Source organism: Epinephelus moara, chromosome 7, assembly GCF_006386435.1.
Source record: "Epinephelus moara isolate mb chromosome 7, YSFRI_EMoa_1.0, whole genome shotgun sequence".
NCBI lineage: Eukaryota > Metazoa > Chordata > Actinopteri > Perciformes > Serranidae > Epinephelus > Epinephelus moara.
The window spans coordinates 14462684-14473044 of NC_065512.1; the positions used below are offsets into that span (position 1 = coordinate 14462684).

General features: G+C 41.7%; 1 protein-coding gene across 5 annotated transcripts in view; it reads right to left on the reverse strand.

Annotated features, from left to right (window-relative positions):
- Window positions 1-10361, reverse strand: part of dachd (dachshund d) — a 122358-nt gene that overhangs the window by 52219 nt on the left and 59778 nt on the right. For all 5 annotated transcript variants that reach the window (XM_050049268.1, XM_050049270.1, XM_050049269.1 and 2 more), the window contains exon 2: window positions 8031-8146. In XM_050049268.1, the coding sequence (XP_049905225.1) occupies window positions 8031-8146 (116 nt within the window). The remainder of the gene's footprint in view (window positions 1-8030; window positions 8147-10361) is intronic.

Consider the following 10361-nt stretch of genomic DNA (forward strand, 5'->3'; position numbering starts at 1 on the left):
TGGTTGAAATCTGTAGGCTGCTCGCACAGCGTGCTGAATGATTTAAGCCTATTTTGCTCGCTCAAAACTATTTTTAGTCGCAAGTGCGAGTGCCGTGACAGGCGGATCGCCACGCTGCCGACATTTTACTCAGCCCGTCACGGCACGCTGTTTGATTGCATTATCAAAACACGCCGCTATTATTCAGCCTTGCTTTTAACTTATTCCACCGAATACCGAATGTGTGTTTTTTTGCAATATTCGGCCGAATATATTCGGTTACCGAATATTCGGTGTATCCCTATTGCAAAGTATTCTTTACTAACAACTAATCATATTTTACCATCACAATTCATTATTTATCAGGAAATTTTAATTTAAAAAACAGTTCGTATGGGTTAATTAGATGCCAGAGTGCATTAAAAAAAATCAAAATAGAAAAAAAATTCCTGGGGTATTCCCCCAGACAACCCCACAGAGGTCTGGGCTGGGCCCCCAGATGTTCTCAAATCCTAGATACGCCTCTGGTTAGTGCTGTAACAAAAGTCTGGGAGTCTGTGACTATACGAATGCAGCTACTTCCTGTTTCATATTGAAAGCCCTAAAATACAGCCCTCTTGTGTTCCATACACAGTCCAGCCATAATATGGGACATGTCAAATACTACCTGGCACCAGAAATGGATGAAGAGGCTTCCTAAGTTGTTTAGGTTTTTCAAAGTCTTGTTTTTTATGCTTTAAAGTATTTTAAGTATCACTCTAAAGTATCCTGTTTCACACTACAATTGAATTTTTTTTAGCAAATACAAAATGCTCAAAAGTAACTTTGAGTGTATTTCAAACATAAGTAACAGAGATACCAGTCAACTCTGGTCATGGTTTTGCATCTCGGCTCCATACACAAAGTCAAGATAAGGCACTGTGTATCTGAGAATCTCAGATTGAGGTTGAGGGGTTGACAGGTTGAGGAAAAATAATAGCTCAAAACATGACACAGACTTTTACTAGTTCCAGATATATTCATTAATTACTTGGAGTTATTACTTTTGAGTTTCATGTATAATTTTCTGCAGGGGGATGGTGGGGGTGAAGGATATCGACCGGTTTATTGGCTTTCAACTTTTTCCTGTTACAAACAATCATTATATCGGCCTTTAAAAATCCATTATCAGTCAACCCTTAATCGTAAGTGTTGTCTTCTCCTGATTTTAAAGGCTGCATTACAGTAAAGTGACGTGATTTTCTGAACCTACCAGACTTCTAGGTGCTCTATTATTTAGTCTTTTATTTATTAAAAATCTCACTGTGTAAATATTTTTGGGAAAGCACCAAAAGTCAACCCTACAATACTGTCACAATATTTCTATTGAATAATATTGTGATATTTGATTTTCTCCTAATTGCCCAGCCCTAGCTTTAATCTCATATACAACAATTACACTACTCTCTTTAGTATGCATATCACTGGAAAAATTCTGACAACATGCCAAATATCTTTGAGAATCCTACATGGATTCTCCTCAGGCCTGAGGCTGCTGTGTCTATGAGCACACTAAATGACTATTGACATCACATTTTAAATTATCATTTCCACTGCCATCTCTAAATATGTACAGGAATAGCGGTATTTGACGTGGTGGACATCTGCCTCGATCAAAACCGACTTGATATGATTGATATAGTAAGTCAGAGATTATAGACATACATATGCTGAGCACACTGCAGAGATCATAAAGCATTGGTTTGTCATTGTGGTATTTCCAGGGTTCTGGTGTATTGAACGTGACTGAAATCTTTATTCATGAGGCCGGTCTCAAACAGCAGGGACAGATAGTGCTAAAGCTCCTCTAGGCCTGGCGCGTCTCAGGAGAGTCCCGCGACTCCTCTCGCCAGCCCCAGCAACAAAGTCAAAGATGCATGGCGAGAAAAAGATATGTAGCTATTAGTGGAATCACTCATATCCACAATACGGTATATCACCTGCCCTTTTACAGAGCCTGCTTACACTGGATATGCAGGTTTGCCTTATGTTTGACGCAGAACAAGGCAACGTCCGCGTTTATCATCACTAAGCTGTCACGTCTCCGTGATGGGACTCAAGAGCAGCTATTAGCCATGCATCTGAGGGGAGACACAAGTACAAGGAGAGGTAGAAATCGAACATGTGGCTCTAATAGATACATGAGAGCATGCGCACACACAGACACAAACACACACTGACAAACGCACGCACAAGAACATACCGGCCTGGGCACCCTCTCCTCTCATCCCCCAGCTGATAGGCAGATGGCGAGAGTCACTCTGAGCCACTGACATGGAGGTGCATATAATTTAAAGCCTTGTTTGCATCTTAAAATACATCAGTACCATATTGACGTACAGTATACATCATGTCAGCGAGGGCCCTCTCGTTTGCAATGGGCCCTGGCTGCTGTTCAATATGCATGGGCAGAGCAGGGGAGGAAAAAAAAAAGCCATTGCCTCATAAGAAGGTGATACTTCTCCACATAATGAATGTGGCCTCTGCCCAGTCTGAAGGTCAGCCTTCATTTGTGTATAATGGGCAAGAGTCAACTGTTTTCCAAATGAGACGTATGCAGAACAGACTGCCGAGTAAATATTGAAATCACCTCTGGGCTGTTTGTGTGATAAATTCCCCCCACAAATCAGGTGCCGCTCAAAGGAGTGCCGCAGTGGTGCTTTCTGATGCTCTCTAACTTTTGCTGTGAGAACGCTCGCTGTGGTTTATTGCACTGCAGCCGGCGTGTCCCAGCTATTTCTTTTTTTAAAGTGGACTATATTGTAACAAACAACAAAACAAAAGAGGGGAAAAGAGGGAAATTAATCCATGAAGAAGAAGGTGACAGGTTTTGATCAAATGTGTATTGAGTAAATAAATGCTAAGAAATTGATTTGTACTATCACGAAACAGATGGAGTGATCACTTTCCCGTTTTTCATTTATCATTTCGCTTCGACCTCCACCCAGTCTTTGACTAAGTGACACACTCCATGAATTGAAATCTTTGTTCTGATAATTGTTTCATTTCACCGGATCAATTGTCACATCCGCACAACACACACCTCGCACACAGTGGGTGTAATAAGGAAGCCAGGGAGATGTTGGCGCCCAGCAACAAGTCTATTAAGCCACTAGAAGTCTAAACGTCAACAAGACCAATCCCACTCAGTGCTAATCTGCATTCATTACTATGCAAACAAAACAATCCTGCCTCATATATTCTTTCAAAGTCACCTTTAGATTCAGACACTTTTCCTCATATACTGTAGACGCGCGGGCAAGTCAGAATCCTCCTGAGCACAAAACAAACAGCGCATCACGGCCGCATGTAGAGAGCCACACCAGTCAGAGAGGAGAAAAGCGAACATTTCGACAAATAGAGAATAGCATGGCACTGTCACATGGGGAGCACAAAACAGCAAATAACAGAGACAAGGTCTGATGGTAGCCCTTGGAGCAGCTGTCATATTAAATAATAATGAAGGATCTATTAATATGCAAAGGAAGCAGCAGCCGACTGGCTTAACGCTGTCATGCCTCTGCATATTGTCAGGATCTTCATCATTAATTAACATGCTAGCTGCCCCATACCTGCGCCAATGTCAGAACATTCTTACAACAAACACCCCAATGCCTGTGCCCTCCGCAACTAACTCGTATAATTAAATTAAAATCAGATTAACTTCACATCAGTACACAAAAGACTGACTTTTACGACTTTCTCTAGCAGTGATTAAAAAAAGAAAATAACCAGAGCTTATCTGTTGTGTTCCTGTTCTGTCTCTGTTAGGGACTGCACCATGGGCAACAATGAAAACACACTTTATTTATCGGGCAAGCTGGATAAGTAGGGAAGAGACACTCCATGTCAATGAGCATGGCCGCCTAATTTTATGCATGGACTGGTGGCAGCGCAGCAATGACAAACTGGGGTTGGGAACAACGCGACTCTTAGGTACACTGCACCACTTGAACTGTGCTATCCACATCATGACAAATTTAGTATCAATTACACAGCGCGCTAACCTTATGACAAGCAGCGGACTGAAAGAGGAGGGGTAGAGACACAAAGAACTGACACTAAATTACCTGGTGCATACTGGATCTATTTTAAAGCAGCTTGAAGTGGCACCGGATTAGATGATCCACTCTAGGAGCTGACGTGCTAATTGTACATCAAAAGAACATAAATATTACAATACGTCTCCACCTACAGTGCTTGTGAGAACAACCGGCTCACCGAGACACTGGGATCCACACACATACCTGTATAGTGAGCCAGACAGCATTAGGAAATATTGTTTTATCAGTAAAGTACAGGATGCACCCTGGTTAGATGTAGGTGACATTCATTTCTCTAATGGTAAATGCAGTACTCTTGCGTTATTCAAAAGGTTGAAGCCATATCCTGGACATAAATGAATTATATTGAAGCTGCTGCTTAAGTAGTGGCCAGAGTGTGAGTGGAGGCCCTCTCCACTTTAAAGGAGATGTCATCTCAGTGTGGTGTCAGTCCACAGCAAATAATCCGATTTGGGGGCCAATCTGCCTGTAATGCATCAGCAACTGGAAAGGCTCCAGCACAACCCCCCCTGGGGGCATGAACGCAGGCATGCACGCATTCAGACACTTGCACATACACACGTGTGCTCTCACACACGTATATGAGGGTATTTCCTTAAATGGAAACCTAAGCATATTAAGATGTCCTTTTCTAAATGGAACTGGTGTCAAGGGCAAAGATACATATGTTAACAGTGTGTTTCACATAGGCCTTTCTGGTCCTGTTAGAGTGCAAAGAAGACGTCTTTCCACTGTGTTGAATATGTTCATTGATTTTAATCTAACATGATTTCAGTCTGTGCCTAAAGTCAATGTCTAATATGCTAAAAGAAAATCACTGATTTGCATAAAGAAATCACAGCAAACACAATTCCTGAGACAATATAAAATTGAGAGAAGAGTGCCATATTGGTTCTGTCATGGCATGCTGCCTTCTCAGGCTATGGGCTCTGCCTTACACATGGTGCAAAGCAGCACACAGCGCACTGCAACTGTCATTGCTAGTTTTAGACCAACACAACCTATGTCGTCGAGGTAGCAAATATACTCGTGTCCATCTGTGTACCCATGGAGTGAGTAGGTCTTATAAAGAGTTGTGTCGGAGCATTGCTTTTCTGAGGCAGCAGAACGCCACTGCACCATTGACCAAAAAATCCTGATCTAAAGTCAATAGCGTAGTATTTTCCTGCTATTTAAAGAGTGCATTGTTCAGACAGTAAGATGCGCCCACAATGTACAAAATATAGCAATTACTCTCTCTTTTTTTAATGTCTTTATGTGAAGATTTAGGGTGTACGATTTAGGGTAATTTAGTGGGAACTGGCAGTTACGATTGCAGGATTGTAACCAGCTGAAACGTCTCCTGGTTAGAATTCCTTCAGTGTTTATTGGTCAGGAGGTTTTAATCAGGAGCCGAATTATCCACAGAGGTCTCATCCTCTCCAAAACAAACTGACCAGGTGATTAAAATAAGGAAAAAAATACTTGATAAAGCAGTTTAACTTAACTATAGTGGTCGATGCGAAAATGTGAATGGCCCTATCTAGAATTAGCGTTTGGTTTGTCCATTCTGGGCCACTGTAGCTCATTCTAGGGTAATGAAAACATAATAATTCTAATTTTGAGGTAATTAAACACCGAAGAAAATGTACTTATAATGTTATATTACATTTCTGACAATATATCCCTCTAAATACACACTGGAGCTTAAAAAAATGCATTCTGTAAAATGTGAACGTAGCAGAGACCAGAGAAGAACTGCCAACTGCTGTCCAACGACTCCCTACTAACTTAAGAGAGACGCTGTACGCATTTACACATGAGGAGCATCATAACTTCATTGATTATTTCAGAAGCTTATAGTTAAGTTCTGTTTCCTCAGTCTAGTTTATAACGACAGTTTTTTGTTTTGCTGCATAAATGTTCATGACATCACAGCTCTTACTGCGTAACTGCTCGCTTCCCATGTTTGCAGAATCTACCATGTAAATAGCAGTGTGCCAAGTTCAGGTGCACCTGGCCTTTAAGGGAAATGGGTGATGACACTGATTGGTTGAATTGTTTTTACGGCCAGAAAACACTTATGATTAATTAAAGGACTAAATACAACCCATCTGTGCCTTGCGCCTTACTTTGCACCCAAGTTTTGTGCTATTAAATAGAAGAAGTGGAGTTGGACTTGCACCATGCGCCTTAGATCATACACTATAGATGGTTTAAAGATGAGATTAAATATTTTAAGCTTCCTGTATCTATCATAATGTGAGACCTTATGATAGATACAGGAGCTACAGTTAGCCACTCCTCAGTGATAAAGAGATGAGGAGGAAGCAGCAGCACATTTGCAAACATAACACCATGAGAGAAATGACAGGCTACTGTGAGCTAAACATTTCATGGAGGGTTTCGATCTTCCTCTGCAGCCAAAATTAAACGGTGCAGTGGCTTCCTTCGTGGAGTCTTGGGGTATTGGTGTAGCCTCGGGAAAAGCCGTCGGCCCACATTCTGTCTGTGTGTGCAGGCGCCAACTCATCTGAAAAATGAACTAATATGACATGACATGATAGTGTAACTATTTAAGACAGTTTCTCAATGTCGTTTTTTTATCATCAATCAGTACATTTGGACATGACAGGGCGATCAATTAGTCGCCTACTTAGACGCTAACTTACGTGTGGTCAATTATACTTCATTACGAATCTGTCAAAATCTGTAACTTCCTTGACGTTTAATGCTTAATACTACAATCTAAACAATAAACGCTTTAATTATAACACAGAAGATGATGGAAAAGTTCGGCCTCGCCACAGTTGAGAAGCTTAAGGCAGTTATAAGAAGACCGAAAAACCTCAATTATTTTATCTCTGCCCCCTGAATACCCTGACTAAATGTCAAGATCATAGAGTCCCTCTGGGCTTAAAGGGGATGATATCAAAAGGCTTTTCTGTTGCTTTATGTTCCACTAAATAACATGGGTCTTTCTCATCATTGTCCCTCTCTGTGCTCACTTCGGCCTTTAAGTTCGCCTTCTATACCACGCCGCGGATAGCCAGTGACCTCACCCTATTCCCAGAGTTCAAAGCACTAGCCTGTGAGCATCCATTGTACTGAATCACAAGGATGGCCCGATCTGTGTTTAATATTGAATTTCAAACCCCTCGCAGACGCTGCTTTGCTGCCTCTCGGAGAAAACACTTCCAGACTGTTTTTACAGAGCTGGAAAAAACGTGTTCGGTAGGATAATTACAAGTCTGTTAAATTGTTATACACCAATGATTACCATAGAAAACCAGCTGCTTCTCTGCAAAGTACTATAGTTAATAGCTGGTTAAATGCAGTGTGTACTGTACACTGTGTGAGCATTCAAAGAGCTCCGTTCGACAGTACAATATCATTAAAGACATATCAAGAAGGAGAGCAAAATATGCAAATCAGAGCACTTACAGCCACCAACATCAAAGCAGTCACAATGAAGCCAGCCACAAATAGAACAAAAGCATTGGTTGCAATAAGACTTGGCCCAGGGGTAAGTTAGGGCACAAACGGTTGTTGTTGATTCTTGTGGCGATAAGCTTGCTTTAGCATCATCACTGCCTATGTACATATACCAGTGGAGTGGATTTAATCGCACTAATTAGAATGCACTCAAGGCGAAATGCAACATCTACTGGAATAATCTGAGAGAAAAGATCTCCACTCCAATTTATTCTCCCCCCCTCTTGTTTTCCGGGGGTTGAGCAGAGGATCTGTTTTTGGTAAACGAGTGAGCGGCTGGTGTCTGGTGGTTGGGTGCATGTGTCACTTTGGACTGGTTGCCATTTCGAGGACAAGCTGCGGGGAGGCCACTGGTGGGGAGGTTGTGTGTATGTGTGTGTGTGACAGAAAGGAGGAGAGAGATAGAAGAGGGACCCAGATGGAGTGAATTAGAGCCTTAGCAACAATGACAGAGCGCCACAGAGTAAACTGTACCTGTGGGTGGGATCATGCCAGGGGACATGAGGCCAGGGACAGAGTGGGGCATGATGTGGGGGTTCTCTGGTGATGTCACACTCTGGGTCCTCTTCGGAGGCCGGCCGGGTCTGGAGCTGAAACACAGGAGGAGGAGGAGGAGGAGGAGGAGGAGGAGGAGAACGCGGGTTAGAGACAAGGAGGAGACTGGCAGGGAGAGGAGGGGGTTGTGTGGGTGGTGCTGGCGGTGGCGGTGGCGGTGGCGGGGGGGTGTTAACATTTGGAGCACTCCAGAATGCAATTCCATTCCAAAGAGCTAACATGTACTGTAAATAAATTTCTTTTCAAGGACAGTTGCTTTCTGCAGCTCAACATAATAGACTTCCATAACTAATTAGATTACACGGTGAATTCATTTCCTTTATTGAAGATCAACCACTTTTTGATGCATAATTCATAACCCGTACCTCGTTACCTGTTCCTCCGTATTAATATCCCCACACTATTTGAATTGCCTCGTTTGCATATGCTAAAATCCAGTGCGCGGCCCTCGGCCTGGAAATTACATGTTAACTTGTTATAATTATTGCAGTCAGGCCACTATTGATTTATGAGACTTTTAAAAACCAAATATGTGTAGTTCTGGTAATGAATGATATTTTAAGGTTCTTCAGGAAATTAAAAGGCAATGGCTGCCTTAGGAAATGTTCTGCTTGCTTGATTTAATGCGTGCCTTAGCTGGAAGGTGGTGTGACAGAGTGATTCAGACCTGTTGGACGGTTCTGATGGGGGAGTTTTATTACACCAAACGAGGGGCACAGATCCAGCCGTGATAAATGACTGTGCCACCTTACTGTGCAGGAGAAAAGGCCTTCAAAGCAGATACACCCCTGACTTTCCACACATCTTACTCATTCACTTATTAATACAGCTTCGAGTTGCAATCAATACCTACTTTGCTGGCTTATAGTTACAAAGAAAAGCCTACGGGGTGAACAAAAAAAAAAAAAAAATGCAATGAGCATATAATGAGGGGGCCAAGATCCTATAGAGGTATATTCTTTATGAACAAGGAGCTGGATGTCTCAGCTGAAGATGAATTATGGTGACTTGACACAGGTGACATATTGGCTTCATACATTATTTCACATACAATAGTCCATTTTCAAGCTTTAACGGGATACTAAGTTCTCCCTAATGTGAACTGAGTTTAATCCATCTTTAAAACACCAAAGGGCTTCCGTAGCGTGATGTAACTATGAGAGGAAATCTGGATAAACAGGATAAATTTGAAAAATAATTATTTTATAAAGAAAGGACAGGACTGAAAGCTCAGACCTGGGATGTGTTGACTCATTCAAGTTCATTTTTATTTTGTTAAGAGCATGTTAAGTAAGCCTGGGCGATATGGAGAAAGTCATATACCGTGATATTTTTGACAGATACCTCAATATTGATGTCAGAATGATATTATAGGGTTGACTATTAGTGCTTTCACAGAATATTTACAAAATGGGATTTTTGACAAATGATCATCAGTATTGTGGATATTATGACTAAGTGGGTAAAGGCAAATAACAGAACAGCTAACACAGCCTGGTAAGTTCAGAAAATTGAATAAATGTAGCCTCTAAAACCAGAAAAAGACAATATGATATCCATAATCTAAGACGCTCTATCTAGTCTCATATCATGAGATCTATATTATATCAATATATTGCCCAGCCCCAGTTTGAAGGGGTGTCAAGTTGTTTGTAATGTGTAATTTCTTTAGTCTTATCTTGAGCAAAATCTCTCTTGAATTCAAATAAAACACAAGAAGTTTGTGCTCTAGAGAAAGGATCAACACTCAGTGAAAAAGCCCTATGATAAGCTAATATGGCAAGGCTTAACTATACAAACCAATGAGCAGTGATAACTAGCATGTCTTTGGGGTCATCGGGTGGGAACCTCCTTTCACCAGTGTTTCGTCTAGTTGGTCCCACGACACCTCCAGGAGGCTAGACAGTGATCTCTAGCGTCCCAGAGACATTCCCCTAATGCCAGGTCTCACTGCTCTCCTCCCTGCACCAACCCAATAACCTCCTTTACCTTACTTAGGCATGGCTTTCTCAGCCCAAACAGCACTGCCACCTTCAACCATGCGGAGCCTGGGTTTGGTTGAAGGTGGCAGTGCTGTTTGGGCTGAGAAAGCCATGCCTAAGTTTATATATATTTTACGGCTCCGATTAGACAGACTGTACCGAGTTATACCACTAGGGCTGCCACTAACGATTATTTTCACTGTCGACTAATCTGTCGATTATTTCTTCGATTAGTCGACTAATCATTTCATCGAAAAATGTGTTAAAA